At 47.6% G+C, this 18,528-nt stretch overlaps 1 protein-coding gene across 1 annotated transcript; it reads left to right on the top strand.

Annotated features, from left to right (window-relative positions):
- Window positions 1–887: 887 nt before the first annotated feature.
- haus5 (HAUS augmin like complex subunit 5) lies at window positions 888–16,763 on the top strand. Its single transcript, NM_001127088.1, is given in 19 exon segments — window positions 888–1,179; window positions 4,863–4,925; window positions 5,050–5,082; window positions 5,668–5,692; window positions 6,472–6,604; window positions 6,757–6,904; window positions 7,065–7,143; window positions 8,250–8,329; window positions 8,408–8,465; window positions 9,751–9,917; window positions 10,733–10,790; window positions 11,112–11,257; window positions 11,664–11,826; window positions 12,169–12,249; window positions 12,334–12,479; window positions 12,667–12,781; window positions 13,458–13,596; window positions 15,113–15,245; window positions 15,906–16,763. Coding segments are annotated over 19 exon segments (1,992 nt in total). The 5' UTR covers window positions 888–1,081; the 3' UTR covers window positions 16,033–16,763.
- The last annotated feature ends 1,765 nt before the right edge of the window (window positions 16,764–18,528 follow it).

Here is an 18,528-nt window from a genome sequence, read left to right as displayed (position 1 = left end):
GCTGGAAAGTTCATGTAGGAGCCGCTCATATCAGTCAGAAAATAGATCCCAATACAAACAGCTGATGTGACTCCATAATAACCAGTCATTCCCCTGCTGGAAAGTTCATGTAGGAGCTGCTCATATCATTCAGTAAATAGATCCCAATACAAACAGCTGATGTGACTCCATAATAACCAGTCATTCCCCTGCTGGAAAGTTCATGTAGGAGCCGCTCATATCATTCAGTAAATAGATCCCATTAGATCTTATTTGCTTTCCTCTTCTGACTCTTTCCATCTTTTAAATGGGGTTCGGGGGTCACTGACCCCAGCATCCGAAAAACTATTGCTCTGTAAGGCTACATTGTTAGTGTTACTTTTTATTACTCCTCTTTCTGTTTAGGCCCTCCTCTATTCATATTTCTGTCTCTCCAAACCACTGCCTGGTTGCTAGGTTCAGTTGGATCCTAGCAACCAGATAGCACCTTAAATTCCAAACTGGAGAGCAGCTGACCAACAAGCTAAAAATAAGTGTATATGGGAAAACCTGCCTTTGTAAAGCGTATAATCACTACCCAGTTACTGGGATGGCTGATAATTCCCTCTGTTGAGCCTATGTCCAATTGCATGCTGGGTATTGTAGTTTTAAATTAATCCTAGCTATAGGCTAATTGTTAGATACAAACTCCATTACCCAGCATGCAGTGGCACAGGCACACTAGGGGTAAAAACTTTGGCTAGTTTCCAAACTAGAAACCCGCCAAGACTCCAAAAAATAGCCCACAACTGTATTTTGGCGGGTTTGTACTTTAGAAAGCCAACACCGCTTGAAATTAATAGCCCAATTTAGCGGGAAACCCGTCAACCCTGCCGCTACCCACACCGCACGCAATATCTCCCCTCAGTACCAGAGGCGCCTCTCCCCAGCGCTTATATAGGGTAGGATGACGTCACGGCACTTCTCGCGAGATCTTGAGTTGGCGAGAGCGGGAAGTTTAAGGAGCCGACTGGGGGAGCGCCGGGGAGTTCTGTCACACAGTAACAAGACTCTGAGAGCCGGTAGTTCGGGCGGGCTAAGGAGTAGTTGGCGGCAGCCAGAGATGGAGCGCAGGGGCCTCGCACAGGAGCTGCGGAGATGGGCGGTAGAGGAGATGGGACTCCCTGCCCTGAAAGCGCCCAGTGAGGAGATGCTGCAGCGGTGAGTGACACTCACATGGGTCTCATTTCCCATAACAGCCAGTCCCATAGCCAGTCCCAAGCAACCAGTCCCATAGCCAGTCCCAAGCAACCAGTCCCATAGCCAGCCCCAAGCAGCCAGTCCCATAGCCAGTCCCAAGCAACCAGTCCCAAGCAACCAGTCCCATAGCCAGTCCCATAGCCAGTCCCATAGCCAGTCCCATAGCCAGTCCCAAGCAACCAGTCCCATAGCCAGTCCCATAGCCAGTCCCATAGCCAGCCCCAAGCAGCCAGTCCCAAGCAGCCAGTCCCATAGCCAGCCCCAAGCAGCCAGCCCCAAGCAGCCAGCCCCAAGCAGCCAGCCCCAAGCAGCCAGCCCCAAGCAGCCAGTCCCAAGCAGCCAGTCCCATAGCCAGCCCCAAGCAGCCAGTCCAAGCAGCCAGTCCCATAGCCAGCCCCAAGCAGCCAGTCCCAAGCAGCCAGTCCCAAGCAGCCAGTCCCAAGCAGCCAGTCCCAAGCAGCCAGTCCCATAGCCAGTCCCATAGCCAGCCCCAAGCAGCCAGTCCCATAGCCAGCCCCAAGCAGCCAGCCCCAAGCAGCCAGCCCCAAGCAGCCAGCCCCAAGCAGCCAGTCCCATAGCCAGTCCCATAGCCAGACCCAAGCAGCCAGTCCCATAGCCAGCCCCAAGCAGCCAGCCCCAAGCAGCCAGCCCCAAGCAGCCAGTCCCAAGCAGCCAGTCCCAAGCAGCCAGTCCCAAGCAGCCAGTCCCAAGCAACCAGTCCCATAGCCAGTCCCATAGCCAGCCCCAAGCAGCCAGCCCCAAGCAGCCAGTCCCAAGCAGCCAGTCCCATAGCCAGCCCCAAGCAGCCAGCCCCAAGCAGCCAGTCCCAAGCAGCCAGTCCCAAGCAGCCAGTCCAGCCAGTCCAAGCAGCCAGTCCCATAGCCAGTCCCATAGCCAGTCCCATAGCCAGACCCAAGCAGCCAGTCCCATAGCCAGCCCCAAGCAGCCAGCCCCAAGCAGCCAGCCCCAAGCAGCCAGTCCCAAGCAGCCAGTCCCAAGCAGCCAGTCCCATAGCCAGTCCCATAGCCAGTCCCATAGCCAGCCCCAAGCAGCCAGCCCCAAGCAGCCAGCCCCAAGCAGCCAGTCCCAAGCAGCCAGTCCCATAGCCAGCCCCAAGCAGCCAGTCCCAAGCAGCCAGTCCCATAGCCAGCCCCAAGCAGCCAGTCCCAAGCAGCCAGTCCCAAGCAGCCAGTCCCATAGCCAGCCCCAAGCAGCCAGTCCCAAGCAGCCAGTCCCAAGCAGCCAGTCCCATAGCCAGCCCCAAGCAGCCAGTCCCAAGCAGCCAGTCCCAAGCAGCCAGCCCCATAGCCAGTCCCAAGCAGCCAGTCCCAAGCAGCCAGTCCCATAGCCAGCCCCAAGCAGCCAGTCCCAAGCAGCCAGTCCCAAGCAGCCAGTCCCAAGCAGCCAGTCCCAAGCAGCCAGTCCCATAGCCAGTCCCATAGCCAGACCCAAGCAGCCAGTCCCATAGCCAGCCCCAAGCAGCCAGCCCCAAGCAGCCAGCCCCAAGCAGCCAGTCCCAAGCAGCCAGCCCCAAGCAGCCAGCCCCAAGCAGCCAGTCCCAAGCAGCCAGTCCCATAGCCAGCCCCAAGCAACCAGTCCCATAGCCAGTCCCATAGCCAGCCCCAAGCAACCAGTCCCATAGCCAGTCCCATAGCCAGCCCCAAGCAACCAGTCCATAGCCAGTCCCATAGCCAGCCCCAAGCAGCCAGTCCCATAGCCAGTCCCATAGCCAGCCCCAAGCAGCCAGTCCCATAGCCAGTCCCATAGCCAGTCCCAAGCAACCAGTCCCATAGCCAGTCCCATAGCCAGCCCCAAGCAGCCAGTCCCAAGCAGCCAGTCCCATAGCCAGCCCCAAGCAGCCAGCCCCAAGCAGCCAGCCCCAAGCAGCCAGCCCCAAGCAGCCAGTCCCAAGCAACCAGTCCCATAGCCAGCCCCAAGCAGCCAGTCCCATAGCCAGTCCCATAGCCAGTCCCATAGCCAGTCCCATAGCCAGTCCCATAGCCAGTCCCAAGCAACCAGTCCCATAGCCAGTCCCATAGCCAGCCCCAAGCAGCCAGTCCCAAGCAGCCCCAAGCAGCCAGCCCCAAGCAGCCAGCCCCAAGCAGCCAGCCCCAAGCAGCCAGTCCCAAGCAGCCAGTCCCAAGCAGCCAGTCCCATAGCCAGCCCCAAGCAGCCAGCCCCAAGCAGCCAGTCCCAAGCAGCCAGTCCCAAGCAGCCAGTCCCATAGCCAGACCCAAGCAGCCAGCCCCAAGCAGCCAGCCCCAAGCAGCCAGCCCCAAGCAGCCAGTCCCAAGCAGCCAGTCCCATAGCCAGCCCCAAGCAGCCAGTCCCATAGCCAGTCCCAAGCAGCCAGCCCCAAGCAGCCAGTCCCAAGCAGCCAGTCCCATAGCCAGCCCCAAGCAACCAGTCCCATAGCCAGTCCCATAGCCAGCCCCAAGCAACCAGTCCCATAGCCAGTCCCATAGCCAGCCCCAAGCAACCAGTCCCATAGCCAGTCCCATAGCCAGCCCCAAGCAGCCAGTCCCATAGCCAGTCCCATAGCCAGCCCCAAGCAGCCAGTCCCATAGCCAGTCCCATAGCCAGTCCCATAGCCAGCCCCATAGCCAGTCCCAAGCAGCCAGTCCCATAGCCAGTCCCAAGCAGCCAGTCCCATAGCCAGCCCCAAGCAGCCAGTCCCATAGCCAGCCCATAGCCAGCCCCAAGCAGCCAGTCCCAAGCAACCAGTCCCATAGCCAGTCCCATAGCCAGCCCCAAGCAGCCAGTCCCATAGCCAGCCCCAAGCAGCCAGTCCCATAGCCAGCCCCATAGCCAGCCCCATAGCCAGCCCCATAGCCAGTCCCATAGCCAGTCCCAAGCAACCAGTCCCATAGCCAGCCCCAAGCAGCCAGTCCCAAGCAGCCAGTCCCATAGCCAGCCCCAAGCAGCCAGTCCCATAGCCAGCCCCAAGCAGCCAGTCCCATAGCCAGTCCCAAGCAGCCAGTCCCATAGCCAGCCCCAAGCAGCCAGTCCCATAGCCAGCCCCAAGCAGCCAGCCCCAAGCAGCCAGCCCCAAGCAGCCAGCCCCAAGCAGCCAGTCCCATAGCCAGTCCCATAGCCAGTCCCATAGCCAGTCCCATAGCCAGTCCCATAGCCAGTCCCAAGCAGCCAGTCCCAAGCAGCCAGTCCCAAGCAGCCAGTCCCAAGCAGCCAGTCCCAAGCAGCCAGTCCCAAGCAGCCAGTCCCAAGCAGCCAGTCCCATAGCCAGCCCCAAGCAGCCAGTCCCATAGCCAGCCCCAAGCAGCCAGTCCCATAGCCAGCCCCAAGCAGCCAGTCCCATAGCCAGCCCCAAGCAGCCAGTCCCATAGCCAGCCCCAAGCAGCCAGTCCCATAGCCAGCCCCAAGCAGCCAGTCCAGCCCCAAGCAGCCAGTCCCAAGCAGCCAGTCCCAAGCAGCCAGTCCCAAGCAGCCAGCCCCAAGCAGCCAGCCCCAAGCAGCCAGCCCCAAGCAGCCAGCCCCAAGCAGCCAGTCCCATAGCCAGCCCAAAACAGCCGGCCAGTCAGTCACGTAGCCAGCCCAAAACAGCCGGCCAGCCAGGTGCGTGGCCAGCCAGTCGCACTCGCCTAAAACAAGAAATTATTCAAGACTGACTGTATCTTTAATTTCAGGTTATTTATCGGGCAGTGTGGGGACATCTGGAAGTTTATAATACGCCATGTTCACAGCCAGAGGTGAGTTATTGGGGGGGCAACGGCTAAATCTTATCATGGGAGCCCCAATTTTTCTTTTGGGACAAATCTTTTTAATACAAGTACTTGCTGATTTCATCCCTATCTCCATTTGTTTCCCATACAGGACTGTGCGCAAGATCGAAGGGAACCTCCTCTGGTATCCTTACCAATCATGCTTCTGATCCCTTATAACAGAAATCCGCACAGTGACAGGCTGTTTAATGTTATACTACATGTAACGTTCCATGAGTAGCACCCCCTATGGGCTGGATAAGTAGAACCCAGGGGCCAGCCTTCCTGTGTATTGTGCCTTCTGTAGCTGCAGAAAAGAAATGAGGTGTATCTGAGGACCAAAGGTGAAGGGGCCCCTCCAAAAATAACCACTGTTTTTTTAAACCCCACCCTTAATGTGCCAGTTACCTGCACAGTTTGTGAGTTGGCCCCCTTATTGCAAAAAAAAAAAAAAAAAAAAAATATATATATATATATATATATATATATATATATATATATATAACACTCACTGGACCAAATGAGACTGATGCAATCATTGTCCCCTTATCCAATGATTAGGCCTAGGCTGACCCATCAGGACAGGATTCCATGATTGTGCCAATGTGGTTCTAGTCTGGCAGATGTCTGTAGGCTGTTCAGGAGGGCCCAATACTTTGGGCAGTAACAGGGAGGGGGGTAATATGCCATGTTTGGCTATTGTTTTTTCATCCCTTAACATCCTATTCAGGTATCAGCAGCTCCAGCACACAGAGGTGAGCTTCTTTATATATGTCTGTGTGTGTATATGTATGTATATATAAATATATATTATATATACTGTAGAATTGTTTGCAGGGTTGATAGCACTAGGCTTTCTGTTGCACTTGGAATGGAGTATTGTGAGGAGGGTGCAATAGTGCAAGGGTTTCAGTGTCAGTAAGAGGAAAGCAGTAATAAAAGGATTTCTATAGCACTGAGTTGAAAAGCAAGCTTTCTGTAAATAGTAGTATTGACTAAACTAGTTCAAGGCTTTCTTACTGTTTTAGTGAGTGGGAAGCAGTAGTGCAAGGCTTTCTGTTTCGGTGAGTAGGAAGCAGTAGTGCAAGGCTTTCTGTTTTGGTAAGTAGGAAGCAGTAGTGCAAGGCTTTCTGTTTTGGTAAGTAGGAAGCAGTAGTGCAAGGCTTTCTGTTTTGGTAAGTAGGAAGCAGTAGTGCAAGGCTTTCTGTTTTGGTAAGTAGGAAGCAGTAGTGCAAGGCTTTCTGTTTCGGTGAATAGGAAGCAGTAGTGCAAGGCTTTCTGTTTCAGTGAGTGGGAAGCAGTAGTGCAAGGCTTTGTTTCAGTGAGTGGGAACCAGTAGTGCAAGGCTTTCTGTTTCAGTGAGTGGGAAGCAGTAGTGGCAAGGTATGCTGTATCAGTGTTGGGGTCAATAGCCAGACATGCAGCAGTTGCAGGATTTTTGTAGCAGTGAGGGTGGATGGCTGATTTCATGAGGGTAAAGTTAAGAATTCTGGCCAATCTAAATGACCCTATCTTTCTTCTCCCCATACACCAGGCTCAGAGGACTGCAGAGGAGGAGCAGCAACAGCGCAGGAAGCAGCTATGCAAGGAGATTTTGGAGCTGCGAGCGGAACTACAACATTTACAGGAACAAATTCAGAGTGCAGAGCGAGAGATAGTGAGCCAGGGTGAGGAGCTGGTTTTTGGGTTTAGTGCCGTAACATAGAATCCTTTTTTTCTTTGTGCCATGTTGGTGTTTAACCCTTTTTAGTATGCACTTTTTTTCCACAAATTTTTACTTGACCCCCATGGTCATTAACCAATCATCTTTTCTGTTCAGATTTAAACTGTGACCGTGCACAAGATTTGTGCCGTCGCTCACTACTGCTCCGTGCGTTCAACAAAAAAAGGGAGGTGGAGTGTGAGTCTTTGTGCCAAAGCAACAAAAAGATCCAGTTCCGATGTGAGCAGCTGCAAGAGATTCGCAGGTAAGAGGCTGTGGAAGGGTCTCACAAGGGCTCACAATTATTTAGCGGAGATGTGGGGAGTGCAGTACCTTGAAACTTCATCTGCCAGAAGAATTGATTATTAGCCTTCCTAGTTAAGGTGTAATTTTAGTTTTACTTCTTTTTGCTTAATATCTTTCAGGGCATCACAAAGAGAGGTGATGTTCACGGCCGTGGATCCTGACCTATCTTCCTCTACATTCCTGGAACCCGAAGTGATGGTGAGCAAAACATTCCCTCCAGTCTTGGAGTTTTTCATCTTTTTGACATCAGTTTATTCAGTTGTGCTTATGTAGAAAAGGTGCAGAAAAACAACCTCCAGAAATAAATGTAAATGTATTATTTTTACATAGACATACCAGATCCCCTGGATTCAAAGAAAACTTTGATTATGTGTCTGTGTTATAGGGACCTGAAGCTTTAGGTGGCCTGTTGGCAGTTTATCAGCCCGTGTATGGGCACTAATGACTGGTCTGCCCAACCGACATCTGACCTGAAATTGGGCAGATCTCGATCATCGGGTTTGAAAATAAGTCCGATCGGGGACCGCATCAACGAGCCAATGCGGTCCCCGATCTGACTTATTTGGATGCCTATACCTGTCGTTCTAATTCGATCATTTGGCCCCAGGACCAAACAACTAAATTAGCCCGATATCACCCATCCATAGGTGGGGGTTTCATGAGAAGATCTGCTCTCTTGACGAGGTTGCCAAGCGAGCAGATCTTTGCATGTATGGCCACCTTTAGAGTTATGCAACCCTTTTCTCACCTCATTCCTTTATGAAGTGATGGTTTTTGGGACTTCAAGTTCCTCTGCTTTTCAAAGAATCTGCACCACCCATTATGTTAAGCAGAGGGGCAAATCTCAGAATCTTATCACTTGGAAAAAGGTGAGTGAGCAGATGGATCACTGTGTTTGGAAATGGTCCCAGCAAGCACAGACAGACTATAATGCATATATATTTATATCTGGAAGTTAAGCTAGTGTTAATACACATCGTTTTCTATATAACCCAGCCAAACAAGCTCACCTTAAAACGGCTGGGGGTGGTATATTTTCTCTTTCATGCAGAAGTCAGCTCTTACATCCTAATTTGGATTATTCGCTTTCTTGTAAAGTGCTGTTTGTTGCAAATGGCAGAATGGAGTCCTGCACTCTTACACTGCTTATCTGGTTCCTAAGTCTCTGGCAATATCAGCCTTTCTCCAACTCTGTGAAGATGAAGGCAGATAGGTTCCATGCAGGCTGTCAAATATTCTATAAATGGCAGATCATTATTTGCTACTGCAGCTAAATATATTTAAATTTTTTTCCCCTACTTTAGAGAGATGTGAGAGAAGCTTGCCAACTACGCTTCAAATTTTTGCGGTCACTTCATGATGATTCCATCTCCAGCTCTGTACAGTAAGTTAGGCAGTAATATTGTGCCAGGTGCTGATTATGTCTCTTGGTTGGCCGATTTTACACTTATTTATTCTGTAGCCCAGGAAAAGAGGATCTGCGCTCGCTGTCCCACCAGCAGTGGATGAGTATGGCAGAGGTGAGCAGGTTTTAAAGATGACTTAATGCAAACATTAGCAGTTATGCCCATATGTATAGAGGCAAACCAGTAGCGGATATGCCCATGTGTATAAAGGCAAACCAGTAGCCAAAATGCCCATGTGTATTAAGGCAAACCAGTAGTGGATGTGCCTTTGTGTATAAAGGCAAATGTCAGCGGATGCACCCATGTGATTTATTGCAAACATTTGAGATAAGCACTTGTGTGTTAGGGCAAAGACAGATGGGGCAGTTAGAAGCCATAATTTTTAAAAAACTGATCGCGGCAACTAATTGCGACGGCTATTACAATAGTGTTTTGTCCTGCACAGCAAATTGTACATGTGGTGACTTGTACTTTGGGACTCGCCGTCACTGCAATTAGTTGCCATGACTCGATTTTTAAAAAATGCGGCGACTAATTACCCTGTCTGTTTTTGCCCTTGCCAGTGAAAAGGCTTTTTTTTTTATAATTTAATTACTCTTATGCAGCAGAGATTCTGCCCCCTTTGGCATTATTTACAGGGTAGATGCCCTATTTACATTAATTTTGGATATTCAACACTTAGTTTTAAGAAGTGGCCATATTATGTGTGTTGGCTACGGTTATTAATAGCAATAACAGCAAAAGCAAGATCTGTTTTGACCACAAAGTTGTCAGCTAAAGAAATCTGCACGTGACATTCATGGGGTGACTCTGTAGAAGTAGATTTTTGATCTTTATCATTCTTTGTGAGCGGACATCAGTCAACCAGATGAGCCAAGAATGCAGCATATTAATTGGTGGTGCTCTAAGCCATGATGTCTCACTTCTTTTTTTGTAAACGAACAGAAGATCTTCCTCGCACACCCTTGGCTCTCCAAAACAATTTAGCGCTCGGTGCACACTGCTGGAGGGATCGGCACCCTCCCAAAATTCCAAATAGCAAAAAAAGCACTGGCACTCGAAGCTGCAAACGGGACTAGCCCTTAAAAAAAAAAAATCTTTATTGCAGAGGTGCAACGTTTCAGGCAAAGTGATTGATAAAGGGGTCACTTTGCCCCGAAACGTTGCACCTCCGCAGTAAAGATTTTTTTAAAGGGCTAGTTCCGTTTGCAGCTTCGAGTGCCAGTGCTTTTTTTCCACTTCTTTTTTTGCACAACCGGCTGAAACCAGCAAATTTTTCTCCCTTTGCCAATACATGCGTATAACAAAGTCATCTATAGATTAAGTAGGTTGCCTTACTTGCAAATAGATGAGCAGTCGAGTGTACATACGAGTTGTAATACTTTTCTTTACTCTGCAGAAGGTTTGGAATACCCACACCCCTCATCACATCCTGGCGGCATTAGAGCGACTTACGGTAAACTCGACCCAAGAGCTAAAGAAATTGCAGTCCTCTCTGGCAGCTGATCTATCCAAGGCACCCTCTCAGCAGGCAAAGGAATCCACTGAGCCCACAGCACAGACAAGGTGATCTTGTGCCTTTTGTTGAAAATGCATTCTGCATATCTTGTAATGGCGTTGTTCACCTTTGAGTTAATTTTTAGTATGATGTATAAATCGGTATTCTGAGACCATTTACAATTGGTCTTCATTTTTTATTTTTTGTTGCTTTTTAATTATTTCACTATTTGTTTAGCAGCTCTTCAGTTTGGAATTTTGGCAACTATCTGGTTGCTAGGGTCCAAATTGAATGAGAGGCTGGAATATGAATAGGGGAGGGGCTGAAAAGAAAAAGACAACACACAAACTGCAGCCTCACAGAGCAATAGGTTTTGGCTGCCGGGGTCAGTGACATTGATAGCTGCAAATAGTTTTTAAAACTATAAGAAAAAATGAAAGTTGCTTAGGATTGGCCATTCTATAACATACTAAAAGTTAACTACCCCTTTTAATAAAAAAAGACCTGGAGTTCTTATTATATTTGTACTTAACATTGGGCAGCAGTGAAATATAAGGCCTCCTTATCTGTTAGCTAAAGACACACAAAGCAGAGAATAGAAAATTTCTGGCAAACACTACTTCTAATAGCAATTATTATATACAAATAAGTCAAAAGCCATTTCAGGTTTGTAATGTATATTGAAAAGTTTCTTAGAATTATGATTTCTTTTATTAGACAAAAATTTATATTTTGGGTTGACTTGTCCTTTTAAAAGAGAGGACTGAACACATATGTTTCCCCAAAAGGAAACCTAGGCTGAGCATTAAAAATATTGTTATTTTTCTGTAAGTGTAGCCAAGCTACATCATGTAATTGTCTGTATCATTACTATTTCTTGCAGTGAAAGGTCCCACCAAGATCCAAAAGGGACTCTGCCATCCTTTCACAGCCTGATCCAGGTGAGTGTATGTGATGGATTGTGCCACAGCTTTGACTGGAGGGTCTTCCTGCAATCTCCACCACCCAACAGGTAGTCAGTAATAAGCCCCGTCCAGGGCCAAATTTATATTCTGTACCAGCAGAACCCAAAGAGTTTGGCATGCAATAATCTCAGCAGACTTCTCAGAATTCCTAATTTCAGCAATATTTTTTTTTTTTTTTTTTTTTTTTAACATGAGAAGTGCTCAGACAAGGAATCTACCTTTTCTTTATTTTGAATGTATAACTACAAGTTGATCCTGGGATTGTGTTCCATCCTGCTCTTTATGGTCTCTCCTCAGGAAGGCTGGGCTAATTCCGTGAAGGTATCGTCCGAGCTGCGCCGTGTTCAGAGCCAGGCCCAGGCCCTATCGGAGCATTTGGCTGAAAGGATCCAAGAGATTCACAAGAAACTGTCAGATGGTAGCGAAGTGTCGGCGCTCACCAGGTGATGTGTGGAAACTGGCAAGAGGCAGTGATTGTCATTGGCATCACACAGATTAACTGCACTGATCATCCAAATCAAAATGGGTTTGGATTAATCTCACTAAAATCCTGCCCCTAGGCTTAGTAAATGCAGTTCTAGTTTTTATCCAGGCCTTGATTCTCTTAGACAAGATCCCCCTAGGGTAAATGAATCCAGTGTTTTCCACCAGTTCTTACCCAGGTACTGAGCTCTGAGGCTACTCCCATCACGTGTTCACATAGATCCAGCATTGCCCTGGCTGAATTGAATCAACTGGAATATTGAATTGAACACGGTTATCAGAGCTGCCAACAGATTTGGGAACAAGGGCGTTAGACAGAGTGAATTGTGTTGTAACTGGACATGTACCGTTCTGATATCGTTGCAGGGTGGCGTTTGATGCAGAGCTACGTTGCGTGATTCTGCGAGGGTGCAGGGACGCTTTGCTGCACGAGTGCCGGATACTTCAGGAAGAGGCAGCAGGCAAGAAGCAGGAAGTGAAGCTTTTACAGCAACAGCAGCAAAACATACAAGAGGCTTGTCTTCTTCTGGTATGTATGTTTGTATGTATAACTTTATTTATAAAGCGCCACAAGGGTACGCAGCGCTGTACAGTCTTACAAAATTACACAAGTGTTACAAAATTAGTATTAGTGTTGTAATAAATAAATACAATAAATATATATATAAATGCACAGGGAATAAGTGCCATGTGGTATGAGACACAGTAGGAAGGAGGTCCCTGCCCCATAGAGCTTACAATCTAAGTGGTTGGGTAACATACAGGCACAAATTGGAAGGTAAACAAAGCACTATGAGGGTGGGGGGCATGCCTGTTATTTCAATTTTATACAGCCATTACCTTTGTCCTTCATTGGCCGTTATTTTTGCAGGACAAGAAGCAAAAACAGATTCAGATCTTAATAAAGGGAAATTCTTCCTCTAAATCCCAGATCCGGCGCAGCAGTGCAGAGGTGAGCAGTGGTTAATAGGTGGGGCACGAGGAATAAAATGGGCTTGATATTTGCTGTCTCTAATCTTTCTGAATGTTCCACCAGGCCCAAAAATACGTTCAGGATAAACTGCTGCCCCGGCCCCAAGAAATCGTACAGGAATCTCAGCGCCTCCAGGACTCCATCCAGAAGGAGGTTAAACACTTCTCTGCAATCTCCCTCCCAGCAATTTTGAAAGTATCCACTGACGGGTAAGGGCACATCACCCTTATTCAAGCCAATCAGGGAAGGGCAGATAGGATGAACCCAGAAGGCCACCGCTCTAATGCCTTTGTGCAAAAAGTATAAGGCCCAGCTGTAATAACACCTAACACATAAGTTAATATTAAATATTAATTTTATTATTACTCATACATTGAATGTTTAAATCCCTTGCAGATTTAATCTGGTTCCGTCCCGTGAGCTTTCCATTAACCGTATGTCAAACACACACGCTCCCTACTATGGCATCTTTAAGGGCATCTACGAAAGTCTCCGCCTACCACTGTATAAGGTAAGAAGAAGTGTGTGCTCTTCATGCACTTTCCGCCATTGTGAAACTGTTGCGTGTACAAATTACCAGGGGGCATATATCAATGCTCAAACACTTGGCAAAATAAATAAGAAGGACCAATTGAAACATTGTTTAAAAGATAACTAAAGCAGGGCTGAGGTGTTATACATTATGTTCTGGGCTTCTGTACCAGCCCAAGGCAACCACAGCCCTTTAGCAGGGAATATCTGTGCTACCAAAGATGCCCCAGTAGCCCCCCCCCATCTTTCTGCTGATTCACTACACAAGCTCTGTGCTGCTGGCACTTACCTGAGCTTAGGGACCCACTCACTATATACTGTATGTATAGAATATAAATGTCACAGAAGAAGGCAGATTAGTAATTCATTCAGATTCCAGATACCTATATCGTTGCTTCTATAGAGATGCTGAAACTTTAATCTAGTGCAGTCAGTTTATTATATAAAATATGGCATTTCTAGCCATATTCATTTTTAGGGTTTAGTTTCCCTTTATAAAACAAGTTAAAGATGAACCTTTTTTTTATAAAAAATGTTTTTTTAATGTATTAATCAAGTTATATCGCTTTTAAATGTAAGAGTGAGTTGAATGTGGATTCTGTTGAGAGTTCTTGCGGGTCCTGCCTTCACCATGTTTCCTTTTGTGTCTCTGACAGGCGCCGGAGAGTGTGCTTAGCCATGTTGCTGATATGAAAAAGCAGCTGTTTTTCTTGCGTTCCCAATTAAGTAGCCGCAGTGAAGCCATTAGCAAAATACAAAGGGCCCTGCGGAAGAACACTAATCCAGATACAGACGGTAAGCTTGCTGCATGGAACATTGATCGTTTGTGTGTGAAAAGTGTGTGCTGTGCTCAGGAAACTAGAAAGATGAGCACAGCAACCATTTTATGCTTTATGGCTGAGATTCTAGCTATCTGTATAACAGAGCATTCTGTCACAGTGGCACAGATCCTATCTGATCCCCCCCATTGTAAGCAGCAGTCCTGCCCTGCTTTATGGCTGAGATTCTAGCTATCTGTATAACAGAGCATTCTGTCACAGTGGCACAGATCCTATCCCCCCCCCCCATTGTAAGCAGCAGTCCTGCCCTGCTTTATGGCTGAGATTCTAGCTATCTGTATAACAGAGCATTCTGTCACAGTGGCACAGATCCTATCTGATCCCCCCATTGTAAGCAGCAGTCCTGCCCTGCTTTATGGCTGAGATTCTAGCTATCTGTATAACAGAGCATTCTGTCACAGTGGCACAGATCCTATCTGATCCCCCCCATTGTAAGCAGCAGTCCTGCCCTGCTTTATGGCTGAGATTCTAGCTATCTGTATAACAGAGCATTCTGTCACAGTGGCACAGACCCTATCTGATCCCCCCATTGTAAGCAGCAGTCCTGCCCTGCTTTATGGCTGAGATTCTAGCTATCTGTATAACAGAGCATTCTGTCACAGTGGCACAGATCCTATCTGATCCCCCCCATTGTAAGCAGCAGTCCTGCCCTGCTTTATGGCTGAGATTCTAGCTATCTGTATAACAGAGCATTCTGTCACAGTGGCACAGATCCTATCTGATCCCCCATTGTAAGCAGCAGTCCTGCCCTGCTTTATGGCTGAGATTCTAGCTATCTGTATAACAGAGCATTCTGTCACAGTGGCACAGATCCTATCTGATCCCCCCCCATTGTAAGCAGCAGTCCTGCCCTGCTTTATGGCTGAGATTCTAGCTATCTGTATAACAGAGCATTCTGTCACAGTGGCACAGACCCTATCTGATCCCCCCATTGTAAGCAGCAGTCCTGCCCTGCTTTATGGCTGAGATTCTAGCTATCTGTATAACAGAGCATTCTGTCACAGTGGCACAGACCCTATCTGATCCCCCCCCCCATTGTAAGCAGCAGTCCTGCCCTGCTTTATGGCTGAGATTCTAGCTATCTGTATAACAGAGCATTCTGTCACAGTGGCACAGATCCTATCTGATCCCACCATTGTAAGCAGCAGTCCTGTCCTGCTTTATGGCTGAGATTCTAGCTATCTGTATAACAGAGCATTCTGTCACAGTGGCACAGATCCTATCTGATCCCCCCCCCCCCCCCATTGTAAGCAGCAGTCCTGCCCTGCTTTATGGCTGACATTTCAGTTATGTTTACAATAGATAGTTTATAAGAGCCTAGTAAATATTGTGTCTTTCCTCATTTAATCCATTGTGTTTTCACAAAGGGAAAGCGAGTTCTGTTTGTGACAATAAAGGGGTGTTTGAGAGTCTCTCAGACTAGGCTGCATTCCGAGTTTACTGCTTTAAGAACATTTTTTTTTTCTCCCCAGCTTTATTGAAGTCTCTTTCCGCCCATTACTCTCAGCAAATTGACGAGATGGTCCCCAAGTTGCAGCACCTTATACAGCAATGTGAGAAACGCCAGGAGTATGGAAGAGAGGTGCAAGCCACCGTGATGGACTGGTGAGTGATGAAGCACAGTGTAGACAATAGTAAAATAACTGGAGAGCACTTTAGGGTGAAGACACACTGAGCTACCAGTAGCAGCTACTTGTTGTGGCTACAGAAACAGACAATGCTGATAATTTACTGATAATGTGTGTTTTAGCAGAGGCAATTGTTAATATTCAGAGTAAAATTTTGAGACAATTTGCAATTGGTCTTCATTGTTTATTATTTGTAGTTTTTTAATTATCTCGATTTTTGTTCAGCAACTCTCCAGTCTGGAGTTTCAACAACTATCTGGTTACTAGGTTCCAAATTACCTTAGCAACCAGGGAGTGGTTTGAATGAGAGACTGATATATGAGCAGACCTGAATAGAAAAATAAGTTATAAAAAGTAACCATAAAACTGGAACCTCACAGAGTTTTGGCTGCCGGGGTCAGTGACCCCCATTTGAAAGCTGCAAAGAGTTTCCAGAAAAAAGATAATTCAGAAACTATAAGAAATAAATAATGAAGACCAATTGAAAACTTCTTTAGAATTGGCCATTCTATAACATACTAAAAGTTGAACTCAAATCAGCAGCTGAAATCTGCCCGTATATGGCCACCTTTAGCCTTATCAGCTGCTACCCAGCACATTTGCCTTCAACCATTGTTTCTTTCCTATATCTATACAGGTGGGAACAGCCCGTACAACTGTGCCTGCCTTCGGAGCAGAGAGGAGGGCTAACTCTGCGCCAGTGGAGAGAAAGATGGACAGTTGCAGTGACAGCCCTGCAGAGAGCTACAGGAAGCAGAAGCTGAGAACCAACGGTGGGAAAATGTGTGGTACGGACACTAGATGGCGCAGTTGAGTTTGTCAGAAGCTTTGCTCTCCCTGTTGGTACAGAATATGACTTATTAAAGCATTTTGTGTGAGTGGTGGTCACATACAGGCTGGATGTGATGGATACGATTTTCATTTTCGTGTACACACACTGGCCTTGCAAGCAGACCTGGGGTATTCTAGGTGTCTGTGCGGGTAGGAGAGCAGCCTAAGATAGCCAAGCTGTTTGTCTTGATAGGTGAGAAGACTTAGCTTATAGCTTCCTTATTCTAGGTGCCAAAACCGCTGATTGCTGCATATTTTAGATGGTAATTGCCTGACCTGGGCTATTGCCTCTGTGTATTTTGACTACGGCGCCCCCCGGAGCTATAGATTGCTTGGGTGCCAAAATAAAAGCTCTGAACATTGTTCCGTACATTGGATATTATTCCAACCTCCAGGGTAAAATCAAGTGACGTTACTTAGCGTATACTCTATTGAGAATTTGTGCAGGTTCTGCTCATCCTTAGCAACCTATGGATAAGGACATTATCATTCTGCTGCTTGAAAGCAAACGTCTGATTGGCTGCTGTGGGCTACTACATTGTGCCTATAGTTGTATTGCACTTTATATTGGCTGCACTCGCACACTTTTCTTACTTTTCTCTCTCTACAGTGTAACATTCTAGTCACTAGCATTTTACCTATAAATAAACGTCTTTCCATCGCATCGTGGCTCCTTTGTACCTTGATCACCTTTTCACCACCCCCACAATGTGTGGTTTCCCTGTGGCCCTGGGTCACATTGTTATATACAGGCTTGGGGGGGCTAGCCATATTCTTCATTTCCCAGGGTGCCACAGCCATGTGACCTGTGCTCTAATAAACTTCACTCACACTTTACTGCTGCGCTGCAAGTTGGAGTGATATCTCCCCCTCACCCCCAGCAGCCGATCAGCAGAACAATGGGAAGGGAGCAAGATAGCAGCTCCCAGTAGGTATCAGAATAGCACTCAATAGTAAGAAATCCAAGTCCGGCTTGGGACTCCTCCAGTTACATGGGAGTAGGAGAAACAATAGGTTAGCTGAAAGCAGTTCTAATGTGTAGCGCTGGCTGAAAGCTCAGACTCAGGCACACTTTACTGCTGCGCTGCAAGTTGGAGTGATATCCCCCCCTCCCCCCCAGCAGCCAATCAGCAGAACAATGGGAAGGGAGCAAGATAGCAGCTCCCAGTAGGTATCAGAATAGCACTTAATAGTAAGAAATCCAAGTCCGGCTTGGGACTCCTCCAGTTACATGGGAGTAGGAGAAACAATAGGTTAGCTGAAAGCAGTTCTAATGTGTAGCGCTGGCTCCTTCTGAAAGCTCAGACTCAGGCACGCTTTACTGCTGCGCTGCAAGTTGGAGTGATATCCCCCCCCCCTCCCCCCCAGCAGCCGATCGGCAGAACAATGGGAAGGGAGCAAGATAGCAGCTCCCAGTAGGTATCAGAATAGCACTTAATAGTAAAAAATCCAAGTCCGGCTTGGGACTCCTCCAGTTACATGGGAGTAGGAGAAACAATAGGTTAGCTGAAAGCAGTTCTAATGTGTAGCGCTGGCTCCTTCTGAAAGCTCAGACTCAGGCACGCTTTACTGCTGCGCTGCAAGTTGGAGTGATATCCCCTCACCCCCAGCAGCCGATCAGCAGAACAATGGGAAGGGAGCAAGATAGCAGCTCCCAGTAGGTATCAGAATAGCACTCAATAGTAAGAAATCCAAGTCCGGCTTGGGACTCCTCCAGTTACATGGGAGTAGGAGAAACAATAGGTCAGAACTAATTCCCCGTAGGCTTCAGCAGAACAGAACCCTAGTGTGTCACTGTGCTGGCTAATAAGGGAAGCAACATGGCAGCTGTATAACAGAGCAATTGTTCATACAATAAGTTTCCCATGAATTATAAATAAGTGCAGTAGGACACAGAGATCTGACACTTGATATCTGCAAGAATACTGCCTACATAGCGCAGACAGGCCCGCGATGTTCCGAGTAAGCTTTCTGCGAATAGCACAGGATGTCAGATATTCTGAATGTCTCTTGTGGTCTGAACGTATGTTTCAAGCCTACAGATACAATCAGCTTTAACTAGTGCAGCGCACACACAATTCAGCTTCACAGTCATATAATGCCTGTGCATCAAGCACCCCAGCTACACACGTATTAACCCTTTTGTGGGGCGGCCCAATGCCACACTTCATGGCCTGTTTCCTCTGTGTGGAAGAAGAGCCATAAATTATCTGTAACCTATATCCTTATAATATACAGTTGTGTCATTTCCCCGTGGGACCTACCTGTAAATGATATCCTTATAAATGGTGCTAAGTGATGTCAATTCTGTCACTTGGCTCACTATAGTAAAGTACCCCCTGTTGTAAAATGTGAGGGTATTGTAAGTCAGAGAGGAGTTACATGCCTTTGGCCTTGTACCTTTTATATGGTCATGGAACTCCTCTGTG

The sequence above is a fragment of the Xenopus tropicalis genome, chromosome 7 (assembly GCF_000004195.4).
Source record: "Xenopus tropicalis strain Nigerian chromosome 7, UCB_Xtro_10.0, whole genome shotgun sequence".
Classification (NCBI taxonomy): domain Eukaryota; kingdom Metazoa; phylum Chordata; class Amphibia; order Anura; family Pipidae; genus Xenopus; species Xenopus tropicalis.
The sequence above is the reverse complement of the archived record's forward strand: the minus strand, read 5'-3'. Positions and strand labels throughout refer to the sequence as shown.